The following is a 12031-nucleotide window of genomic DNA, read 5'->3' on the forward strand; positions in this document are numbered from 1 at the left end:
ATATTTCCTTGAACCTTACATCTCTTAAATTCTAAGTTTTGATTTTGTTGTAAATGTTTAATAATTTTTGTGCTCCTTTTAGGCGGTAAAGCAAAGCCTTAATAATCAATATTACTCATTTTTTAATCATATATTTTTATTGTTCTTATTTTTGCCGATTATGTGTTACAATAAAATTATTCTACTTCTTTTTTCTTTTATTAACTATAAGATCCTAATAAAGTACCATATTAGAAAACAAGTGAACGTATTTCTATTCACAATACTATCCTATTACCTTATGATCATGCTCTCAATTTTTTTAATATATTTATTCACTTTTTTTTTTTAGTTTTAATAAATACATTATAATTTCTATACTTTTTTTTATTATTTTTGATATATTGCTTCATAAATATTAAAAATTTTAATTACTCAAATAAGTTGCTAATTAATTATTTGTAAAAGGGAATATATTTTTATAATTTTGTATAATTTTTTTTATTAAAATTATAAAATAGCTAATTACCACGTGCATGGCAACGTGTCTTTTGATAGTATATTATAAAAGTGGGGCTTTTTCCTTATTTTCAAACATATTTACTATTTTTTAAATCATATGTTGACATATAAAAAGAATATTTAATAGAAAATTTAAAGATGGTATATCTATCTATATGTATATATTTTCTTTATTTCTAAATATTTTTACTATTTTTTTAATCATAATGTGGCATTTAATTTATATCTTTTCTTTTTAAAAAAAATATTTTTACTATTTTGTTTAAAAAATCATAATATAACATATATCTATATTTATGTATATTTATATATATCTATCTATATCTTTTCCTTATTTCTAAATATTTTACTTTATTTTTTAAAAAATTATAATGTGACATAGAACTATATTTATATATATCTATATCTATCCATCTGTGTTTATATCTTTTCATTATTTCTAAAATATACTTTTTACATAGAACTATACTTTTTAAAAATCATAATATGACATTTAAAAACATTTATATATATATATATATATATTTTTCAAATACAATAATTATAATAACAATAATTATAATTGTTAATTCATATTCAATTTAAAATTCTAAAAGGTACAAAATTAATCACAACAATAAAAGCAATATATATCACATACTTTTTGCTAGAAAACAATTCTACCATATATGTCTTTCATTCGGTCGAAAATCGATTTTACGATATAAACGCTTATAACCTCCCTTCTATGTCATGCGATAATGATTCCTTTGATATTATAAGCTTTATCACAATGATGCCGTCGTAGATCAAATTATTTCGTAAATTGAATTTCACTTTACTATCTACCGCAATGGTGTGCTTGGGATAGAAGTTTTGTATAAATGTATTACCATGCTATTAAGCTATTTTCTTTCTACGTATTCCCTAACCAGACAAATATCTAATATGAGACCAAATTCTTGACTCCACTTATTCTAAAATAAATTTATATTTATATCTACATAAAATTAAGATAATTTAAAATATTGATTTGTAAAATAATTTATCTAAATTTAGAATTTTTTTTTTTTTTTGTTAAATCACTGTCACATCAAATTCATCAACTAAAATTTTGATAATTTTATTTAGATTTTTAATTAGCACTTACTTTTTGCTAATACAAGAAGAGGTTTCTTCTCCCTTCATGATATCATCTCTTTCTCACCATTGATTTTTTTGGATTCATATTTTTTTCTCTTTTACAAGCTAACACTAGCACAAACACAAATTAGACTTACACTTGAATAGTTCCTTCCACGTGGAAAAATTAAAAAAATTGGATGAACAATTTCTACGTCATTTAATAGGGTATACAACTATTTATAATACTAATTTTAACGGGTTAGACTCTTGCCATTCGGTTAAAAAAATTTAAAGTATACCTTAAGCCGAAAGCCCTCTCATCAATATTGCAGCCGACAGATCTAATAAATGTGAATCCAATGATTTATAAAGCATCATTTGCATGATGGATTGATCATGCGTTTTGCAGATGCAAAGATACATTCAATTAGAATGAATGACCTTTAGCATTATGTGTAAATATATATATATATATATATATATATATATATTTATTTATTTATTTATTTGTTAAAATTGAAAACTTTGAGGTATTAAATGGAAGGTGAGATAGGTACATATAAATTATTAAAATAAATTTGTTGATGTATTGGAGGAAACTGAATTCAAAAGGATGCTATGCGAATAGATCAGAGTGTTTAATATGAATGGAGATCTCTTAAATGCTGATGCTGATATTGAAAAATGATTCGGTTTCACCTACTTGAAAACTAATTTGGTATCTGTTGCTATAAATGAATGTAAGTTTTGCAGTCCAAATATATTTAATCTAGGTTGACAGAATATTGTGTGTATTCAATTTACTTTGTAATTTATAAGTTTCAAATATTTTGAGAACTTTATGAAAGTTGCATGGTAATTCTCTATCCAATTATATAATTTATTTGTTCTTGAACCTTATATTAATTCTTTCTATTTAATCAATCAAAAATGGTTCACCAATAATGGACAATAAAGTTGAAAATCTTTGTAGATATATATTTTACTGAATTAAAAATCTTTGTAAATATACATTTAATGACTTAAAAATACGGAAGAAATCAGTCTCCATGTCTATTCTGAATTGATGCCTTTTTAATAAAAATTGTTCAGCAGCCAATAAAGTTATTTGGATGTAATGTTTAGTAGGCAGGAATACAAAATATAATACAAGTAGGGATAAAATGAAATGATAAATCTCATTTTATTGGACAGTTGTAATGACATTACCAATTTAAAACTTAAAATAAAATAAATTTTAAATTGCAAATTTCAAATTACACTTTTTAATGACAAATAAATTAAACTAACAAAATAAGACTGATGGTGGAACGTAGCTACAGTGGTGGTGGACTAAACAAGAGTAAAGTTAAACTACTAATTTTTTTTTCCCCTTCTAAGATCAAGAACAGTTCTAAAGTGCGAGTGTTCACTCATCTTTATATGGTGAAATTCATCCAAACAAATTGTTGTAAACTAAGAAAAATGCTAAACATTCTACTTGATTACTAACCCATGTTTGGTTGGCAGGAATGAGGTGGTGGAATGAAAATCCCTTCTTTTTCTACCTAAAACCCAAATATGTGACACCCTAATGCTTCTTTCGGTAGGAAGGAAAAAAATTGAACAGAAGGGAGAGAAGAAGGATGCCTGAGGCTTTCATAGGGAAGAGATTGAGTATTCTCATAGGGAAGAGATTGAGTGTTTCCCTCATTTTGTTCGTTAGATGGAAGATAATGAAAAAAAACTAACAATTTAATTTGATTTGTAGGATAAAATGAAAGATAATCTTTTAAGTTGTTTTTACCATTAAACTCATTACTTACTTTATTTATGGAATTTATGAAGGATGATATAGTAATTTAAAAATTCTATAATAGGCTCACTTGTCTTCTCTCCCATCTTCAACAAGATGAGAGGATGAGTCATTCTTCCTATTATCATTTCTTTACTTATATGCGAATGAAGAAAATTTGTTATTTACTTCCTAAATTTAAAATATTAATTTGTAAAATAATTTATCTAAATTTACAATTATTTTTTATTTTTTATTTTTAAATCACCATCATATTAAATTCATTAACTAAAATTTTAACAATTTTATTTAGATTTTAAATTACATGTGCTTTTTTGCTAATACAAGAAGGTTTCTTCTCCCTTCATGATATCATCTCTTTCTCTCCATTGATTTTTTTGGATTCATATTCCTTACTATAAGAAGTTTCACTGGATATATATATATATATATATATATATGTGCAATTATCTTTTTTCTCTTTTACAAGCTAACACTAGCACAAAGACAAATTAGGCTTACACTTGAATAGTTCCTTCCACGTGGAAAATAAATAAATAAAGTATGTATACAGTATACCATAAGCCTAAAGCCCTCTCATCCTAATGAAATGTAAATCCAATGGTTTATAAAGCATCATTTGCATGATGGATTGATCGTGCTTTTTGCCGATGCAAAGATACATTCGATTAGAATGACCATTAGCATGATGTGTAAATACTTTTCGTTAAATATTAAATAGAATTTTTTATTTTTGAAGAGTGAGATAGGTACATATCAATTATTAAATTTGTTGATGTATTGAGGAAACTAAATTCAAAAGAATGTGTTTGCCAATCAATCACATGATTTAATATAAATGAAAGTCTCTTCATGGGAACGTTGATATTGAAAAAATAATCTGGTATCAGTTGATTGAAAATTAATTTGGTATAAGTGGATAGAGATGACACTAAGTTTTGCATTCCAAATATATTTAATCTAAGTTTACATAGTATTAATAAAATATATATTTAATCTAAGTTTACATAGTATTAATAAAATTAATTGTGGTGTATTCAATTTACTAGTAATTTTTAAGTGTCAAATATTTTAATTTATGAAAGTTGGATGGTAATTCTCTACTCAATTATATAATTTATTTGATTTTCTAACCTCTATTTTAATTTATTTCTATTTAATCAATAAAAATTGTTCAGCAATAATGGCCAATAAAAGTTAAAAATCTTTGTAATTATATATTTTACTGAATTAAAAATCTTTGTAAATATATATTTAATGACCATAAATAATGAAAAAATCGAAGAAATCAGTACATCTATTCTGAATTCATGCCTTTTTAATAAAAATTGTTAAGCAATAATGGCCAATAAAGTTATTTGGATATAGTGAATGAGATGTTGCTTTGTTTAGTAGGCAGGAATACAATATAATACAAGTAGGGATAAAATGGAATGATAAATCTCACTTTATTGTATAGTTGTAAATATGAAATGATATAGGAATGACATTACCAATTTAAAACTTAAAATGGAATAAATTTTAAATTGAATTTTCCAAATTACTCTTTTTAATGACAAATAAATTAAACTAACAAAATAAGACCAGTGGTTGAAGGTAGCAGTGGCGGTGGACTAAACACAAGTAAAGGTTAAACTATAAATTTTTTTTTTCTTTCCCTTCTAATTGATCAAGAAGGGTTCTAAAGTGCGAGTGTTCACTCATCTTTATACGGTGAAATTCACCCAAACAAATGGTTGTAAACTAAGAAAAATGCTAAACAGCTCAGATCAACCATGAACAAAAAAGTAATGGTAAAAATTTTCAGTGATTACCAACCCATGTTTGGTTGGCAGAATGTGGTGGAGGAATGAAAATCCCTTCTTTTTCTACCTAAAATCCAAATAACTGAAACCCTAAAGTTGGTAAAAAGTGAATATATCTGGCACCAAGTGTGTTATTTGGAGGAACTATCGACCCATGTTATCATCTTTGATCGAACCCCATGCCTTGCCATAAAACCTCACTTTTAGCCCAAGATTTTTGTCTTCAAGAACTCTGAATTGGGCGTGCCAGAGTTCACATTCAACTCAATGTGTGAATGAAGAGGCCAGCCAATCAATACTTTTACCCTAAGTCACACCGAGTACGGAAGCACGAAAGTAATAAAATTTAAATCACTTTGAGTTCACATTCAACTCAATGTGTGAATGAAGAGGCCAACCAACCAATACTTATACCCCAAGTCAAACCGAGTACGAAAGCGTGGAAGTCACAAAGTTTAAACCACTTAGAATAGGAGTGGAGCGGCACCCGTTTAGACAAATTGTGTCACTTATCTTTTACCATGATTGGAGTTTGAAGCGAAAGAGACTAACTTTGAGAGATGAGAATGATCACTCTCTAATTGTTGTTTTGCTCTGATACAAGGATTTTTACTACGAGTATTTGGAATTTGGAAATGCAGAGATAGTAAAAGTAATAATGTTCAGTTCATACCATAGTGTCCAGTTCAGAGTTTGCATCAAGTTCTTTCACCAATCGAAACTTTGAAAGCTTTACAACAGTAGTAACTACTAGTAAACTTGTACGTTAAGGTGGACAATGTTGTTAATGGCTGCAACTAGGGACTATAGCTATGACGGCACTGCTAACTACAACGCAAAAGAAAGGTTACAGCTATGGCTATGGAGACTAAAAGCAAAATGCTAAAAATGTTGAAGACAAACAAGATAGCTTATACACAAAGAGGCCTCCTTACCCACGAATCTGCAATCGGCAAATTCTCATCTCGTAACCGTAGAATTTTTCTTCACAATCTGGACTGTCTGTCAGCGAAAAATATACGACGACGACTATTCAAAATCAAAATGACTAATGGTAGCGACGACGATAAATAAAATTTGGCATGTACTCTATCTATGAAAGTCACACCTGCTCTGCTCTAGAAATACTGAAATAGATTTATAAACCACAATACACTGGCCTCAATCCTGGCATCTCGATGAATCAAAGTCCACCACGCTCTAGTCCAGAATACCTACAATGACACGGTCCAACATCCCCACAAACATAGAGTTTCCATATACCTTTCCTGTGAGATACAATCAATCAATCAATCTGATTATGTTTTGGGTAAAATATCAAAAGCCAACCCCAACAAGAGTTTGAGGATTCTTACCACATCAACAGGAAACTTAACCAATTGGCAGAACATAGGAGTCATTCTGTCACAAACTAAAAAATATGATAACTTCAATATAAAAGCATCCATTAATAACCTGTAATGTGCTTAACCAACCCCCAACTGAAGGCATGGACACGAAGTTCAAAAAACCAATGGTCAATTAGAGAGGTCATCCATCAAGGCGTTCAAATGTGAGGCACTTCAAAACTGGTGTGTTGCACACTTGTGATTGTAGAGAAGACCTTGAAGAATGTACGAAAAAGCAGAGTCTGCTATGCCCAACTGTTATAGATGTTTGGATTAAGTCTTTAAACAGGCCCTAAGTATACTCTAATGCACTCTTTTCTGGCTTTCGAAAATTCCTTTACTTAAAAAGAATAGAGCATTTCAGATATCCGCCCATCCTGATCTATTTGAAAATAGATCGAATTCATTTATCCATATATCGTGTTTCTGCAGGCATAAGAGCTCTTTCATTTATGTTCGGCGGATGCCACTCCCGTGTTTGTGTCTAATCAATAGCCTAAAGCCAGTGGTTCTCCAATTTAAGCAGTGTTGTAGAGAAGAGGACCATGAAATGAATAAGAAATGCCAACACTACAATCAACTATTTAAGCAATGTTGTACAGAAGAGGACCAGGAAATTAAAATTCAATGATATTCAGGAGCCTGAATAAGTGACATCAAATGGTTTGGTGTTAAGCACTAAGAGAAGGCTATACTTGCAGAGTAAAACGTGGAACTGAAAACAGTTTCATATTAATAGATGATCCAATGAACAGAGCAACTGGAGTTCAACCAAAAGATACTGCTGAGAAGACCTAATTCTGTTTTTATTTTAATGAAGATCTTTTGACTAGACTGATCACCAGCATAGAAGCTTTTTGTGTTTGACAAGAACTCTGAGCCATAGAAGATCTACACAGAATTTCATTAAAATATATATAGCCCAGCAGAAGTTTACTTGCACCATCCTTTGTCTGAACGTTGCTACTATTACTTTCTACTCGCCAGTTCAGAAGTTCAATCAAGGACAATTGCAAATGCAAAACTTGATTAAAAGGTCAAAAATGCCCCAGAATCGAAGGCTTTTATGTTCTCTTTAAGACCTCAAAATCCACACAAACAATTCTTGTCTACACAGGAAATTAATCTTCCCAGGATAGAAACAATCCAATAAAAAGAACAAATTCATGTCATCAATTCTAAGAAAAGGAAAGTGAATCCAAAAAGTACAAAGATGAGATAACACTTTAAACATCTTTAGAGTAACTCCAAGGTGAAAGCTCTATGAAACCAAGCTTATAATTTCAGCAATACTTTTCCCGACAAATACGTGTATTTCTTTCCTACCAGATACACCAAAAAATAGCCAGAGACACTTGCTCCACATTTCCCTCTATAACTTGTTTCCAACACCAACAATCAAACTTGATAGCAACTTAAAAGCAATCAAAGTACCTAATCCCAAAAGGTGCTAACAGAAAAATCCAAACATAGCATGCAATGTTTGAAAAGGTGATCCATCTACCTGGAATGCACAAATTCCCACCCATCAAGTGATCAATTGCAGGAAATTTATCATACAGTACAGCCTAAAAAAAGAGAAATCTCCTTTGTGAATACCTCTGGACCTCTACGTTGATAGAAATGTCCCATCGATCATCATTTATCAATTTCTCATACAAAAGTTTAACAGAAGAAAAAAGCACTGATATCATGCTTTTCAACTCCCATTTTTTGAAATTCAAAGAGAAACAATATTCTGACTCACCACTTATTCCCTCCAAAGCGCATAATCCTCCCCCAAGCATATTTATTTTCCAGAGCCAAGAAGTAAGAGGAAATTCCTCAATGAAGGTGTACTCTCCACGTCATACATCCTTCTGAAGCTTTACCCTCTCCATCAACCAGCAACCCGATTTTAAACTTCACAAACTTACCAACAAATCCCTACATACATAATTACTTTCCAAAGCCCGGCCCCATAGTTCCAGCAATTCCCTAAGCACTGACCACAGAACTCTCAAATGGAATTCAAAAACCAGTTCAACCTCAGATTGTTCTCTCGGTAAGAGAAAAGGAGTGAAACGCACGTATTTCCAAACCAGCCACTTTACCAACACAAATCTGGTAAAAACAAATTAGAAAGCTCAATAAAGTTCTATCTGACTACTTGAGGCTCGTATATTCAATGGATGATCAAAACTTATCTCTACAAATGGATGGTCAAAACTAATCTCTACAAACGGATGATCAATTGTTTTTTGAGTATCTTGATTGGAGAGAGTAAAAAGTTTTTGGTCTGACAAGAGAATACGGGGAAACAATTGGATGGTGATAAGTAGGGAAACAATCGGACTTTGATAGATATTCAAGGATAGGGAAAAAAATTTCCTATCTATTATTTCAAAGGTCCGATTTACACCAGAATTCCAAGTAAGTTATTAAAGACAATATAAGATTCCTCTACACCCTTCTCAATACATGTAAGCTAGTTACCTCGCATACAATTTACCCTTTTAAGATGATATATAAAGCACTTACAATATCATTAGTAAATCCAAATACTCTTTACACTAGGAGACAAAATCAAGTATCTCCTAACAGGATTCTTCACGCCTAAGAAGGAATAACCACACAATACTCTGAACTTGTTATGAGCTGAATGACTTACGTACTTGATCTTGTGCATAACTGGACGTTCAGGCTTCTCAATCGTCTTACAAGGAAGTTCAAAATGTAAGCTACAAGATTACGTACAACAATACACCATGATAAAAGAATTACAGCTGAATTAAATTCAGTGTTTATTGGAAACAAAATGACATTTGTAGGTGTCAAATATACTTTGGTCCACATGGCAATGCCACACCATCAATAATGGCCCACATAACAAAAGTCAAACGATCAACGGGTAAATTACGTGATACATACCACGTCATCAATAAATCTCAAACAGAAGACTGATGACTTGAGTTGGGAGCAGGGCTCAGGAATATCTGGGATTCGAGAAGGTACTTGGTTTGGTGGATGAAGTCAAGGATTTGTCGAGTCGACCCTCGACCTGACTTGTAGAGAGAGAAATAGCATTTTGACTCCCTTACAACTTATCCCCATCTTAGTTAATATTGTTTTATAATTATTTGAGAAATTTATCTCTTTTTATTATTATTTTAATAAACCCAAATGTGTCGTCGTATGATGACATCACCCACTCTCTCACTTGGCCTATAAAAGGAGATGATCCAAGGTCAAGGAAGAAAGGGGGGACAACACAAAAGGAGGAGGAAATAACCTCCTAGAAATGGAGAGCTCTTATGCTCTCTCATACCCATGCTTTCTCCACACCCTCTAAACTTTCTTTTTTTTTTGATAAGTAATACACCCTCTAAACTTTCACCAAAGGATTCAACGGTGTACTAGCACACTGCCATCTTCTTTCTCTCCCCCAAGTTTTCCTGGGCTTCCACCTCTCTTAGTCCACTTCGGATTCTACTATGTTGCGAGAAATGCCTCTTTTTATATTTTATATTGTGTTTATTTCAAGAACCCACTACTTTTTTATTTTTGCATTAAGTGTAGAAAACTAGAAATATATAGAGACTTTTTATGTTGAGATAGAAGAAACAAAGGTGAAAAGAAAGATAGCTACTTGACAACTAGTGACTCTCATTTGCAAGCAAATCCCCATCTCCAACTTAAAAACAGAAGCAAATAGAACTCTCTTAAAAGATGTGCAACTTGACCTAAATTGCATCTTGTCTATGGTAAAAGATGATATATTAACAGTAGGCAATAAATATTGCATTCTGAAAATACATTCCAAACACATCGTCATCTTTAACAGCATGACATATAATTGATAAAAAAAATGCAATGCAAATGACATATAATTGCATACTGAACATCCATCCTATTTCACTGGGGAGGGGGAAAAAAAGAAGAAAAGAAAGATCCCCAACAATCTATGCCAAAATGTGGATAGGCAAACTCATAAAGAGATGTCATATATCGATTATATAATGATTAATTGTATAACCAAAGCTGACATTCCTAACAATGGTCTATGGTTCACTCAAAAGTACAGAAACCAAAGAGACTGATGATAATCAAATGCAACTAATACCACAAAACATAGTTGATTTCCAACATATCCAAATACGAATTTTCAGACCCATCAAATAGAACATAAAAAACAGCATTGAGTACCAAAAGTGTGCACATTATTCAATTCAAAAGAACCCACATTCATTTCAAGATCCTTACAGTAATCACTCAGGAGATTCTTAGCAAGTGTCCCACTGCTTCGGCTCGGGCACCGCGACGACCATCCCCTGGAGATCCTGCGTGAGCAGCACCTGGCATCCCAACCTCGAATGCTTGTTTAAAACCCTAGCTCTCGAAGTCCTCTTCAGGATGTACTGCTCATCGTACGACGCCGGGGGCATCCTCTCGAGCCACTCTTCGGCGATGTTCACCTCGCACTCCGCCGAGCAAGCGTCGATATCGTCCAGCCTGTGCGACTCCGGATCGATGAGGCCGTTGTTCGCTAGGGCTCTGAGCAGGGTCTGACCAGTGAGTCCGACAATCTCGCGCTTCACGCCATCGGGATCGATGGCGAAGAGCTTCACAATTCGATCAGCGACTTTCCTGGATGATGATGATGAAGATGGTGACGATGCCGATGAAGCGGAGGATCTTGTGATGATTGCTTTGGAGGAGAGAGAAAGTGAAGGGTTTCGGCAGATTCGGGATGTGAGTCTCTGTAAACCAGCTATCGCCATTGTTGGGGATTTTCTGGGGTTCGAGAGAACGACGATTGTATTAGACTACGGCACACCGATATAGACTAGTTTTGGTCCGGTGAATGTTGGTCCGGTGTGGTGAGGTTACCAATAAAATGATGCCATGTCATCGTTACGGTCAGTTTGGCATGAATTTTGTTTTTGGCATTTTGTTTTTGATATGCTTTGGAAAAAAATCAGGAAGGACTTTTGGTAACGATATTTTACTGTAGAAATATTGGTCCCGGTTTGTAACTTTAAAAATAGTTCTCAAGAATTCAGAGAACTATAAACAGTTTTCAAATAACAATAAACAGTTCTCTGAAAATAAGTTTTTTTATAACTGAGTTTTTAGAAAAATAAATCAAGTAGAGTTTTTTGTACAATTTTCCATTTTCTGTTTTCTGAAAACAGAAAATTGTTTTCACAGTTACAAACCAAGCAAGGGTTTAGTTTTGAGCTATTGTTCACGAAATGTTTTAACACTGTATAAAATAAAACATGGCAGCACTAAATATGTTCTTGTTGCCAAAATCGACATTGTAGCCAGCCTAAAAATAAAAACAGCAGAAATAAAACACATGCCAAACAAGGCCTTAACAAGTGTGTTAGGATTTGGGATGCATTCTTACTGGATCGGGTTAAGGCTTCGTCCAGCCCAAAGTGACAAACACATGG

General features: G+C 32.2%; 1 protein-coding gene across 1 annotated transcript; it reads right to left on the minus strand.

Moving 5' to 3' along the window:
- Positions 1-10547: 10547 nt before the first annotated feature.
- LOC132306586 (uncharacterized) lies at positions 10548-11439 on the minus strand. Its single transcript, XM_059804031.1, has one exon. It carries the CDS (start codon positions 11351-11353, stop codon positions 10856-10858), a length of 498 nt encoding a protein of 165 aa, XP_059660014.1. The 5' UTR covers positions 11354-11439; the 3' UTR covers positions 10548-10855.
- Positions 11440-12031: the final 592 nt, after the last annotated feature.

This window comes from Cornus florida, unplaced genomic scaffold, assembly GCF_030987335.1.
Source record: "Cornus florida cultivar Cherokee Brave unplaced genomic scaffold, ASM3098733v1 CherokeeBrave_3.0.0_Hap2_Chr05, whole genome shotgun sequence".
Lineage (NCBI taxonomy): Eukaryota > Viridiplantae > Streptophyta > Magnoliopsida > Cornales > Cornaceae > Cornus > Cornus florida.

Bases quoted from the DNA above. Each gene is read 5' to 3' on its own strand.
- LOC132306586 (XM_059804031.1), bottom strand. From the start codon at position 11,353: ATGGCGATAGCTGGTTTACAGAGACTCACATCCCGAATCTGCCGAAAC.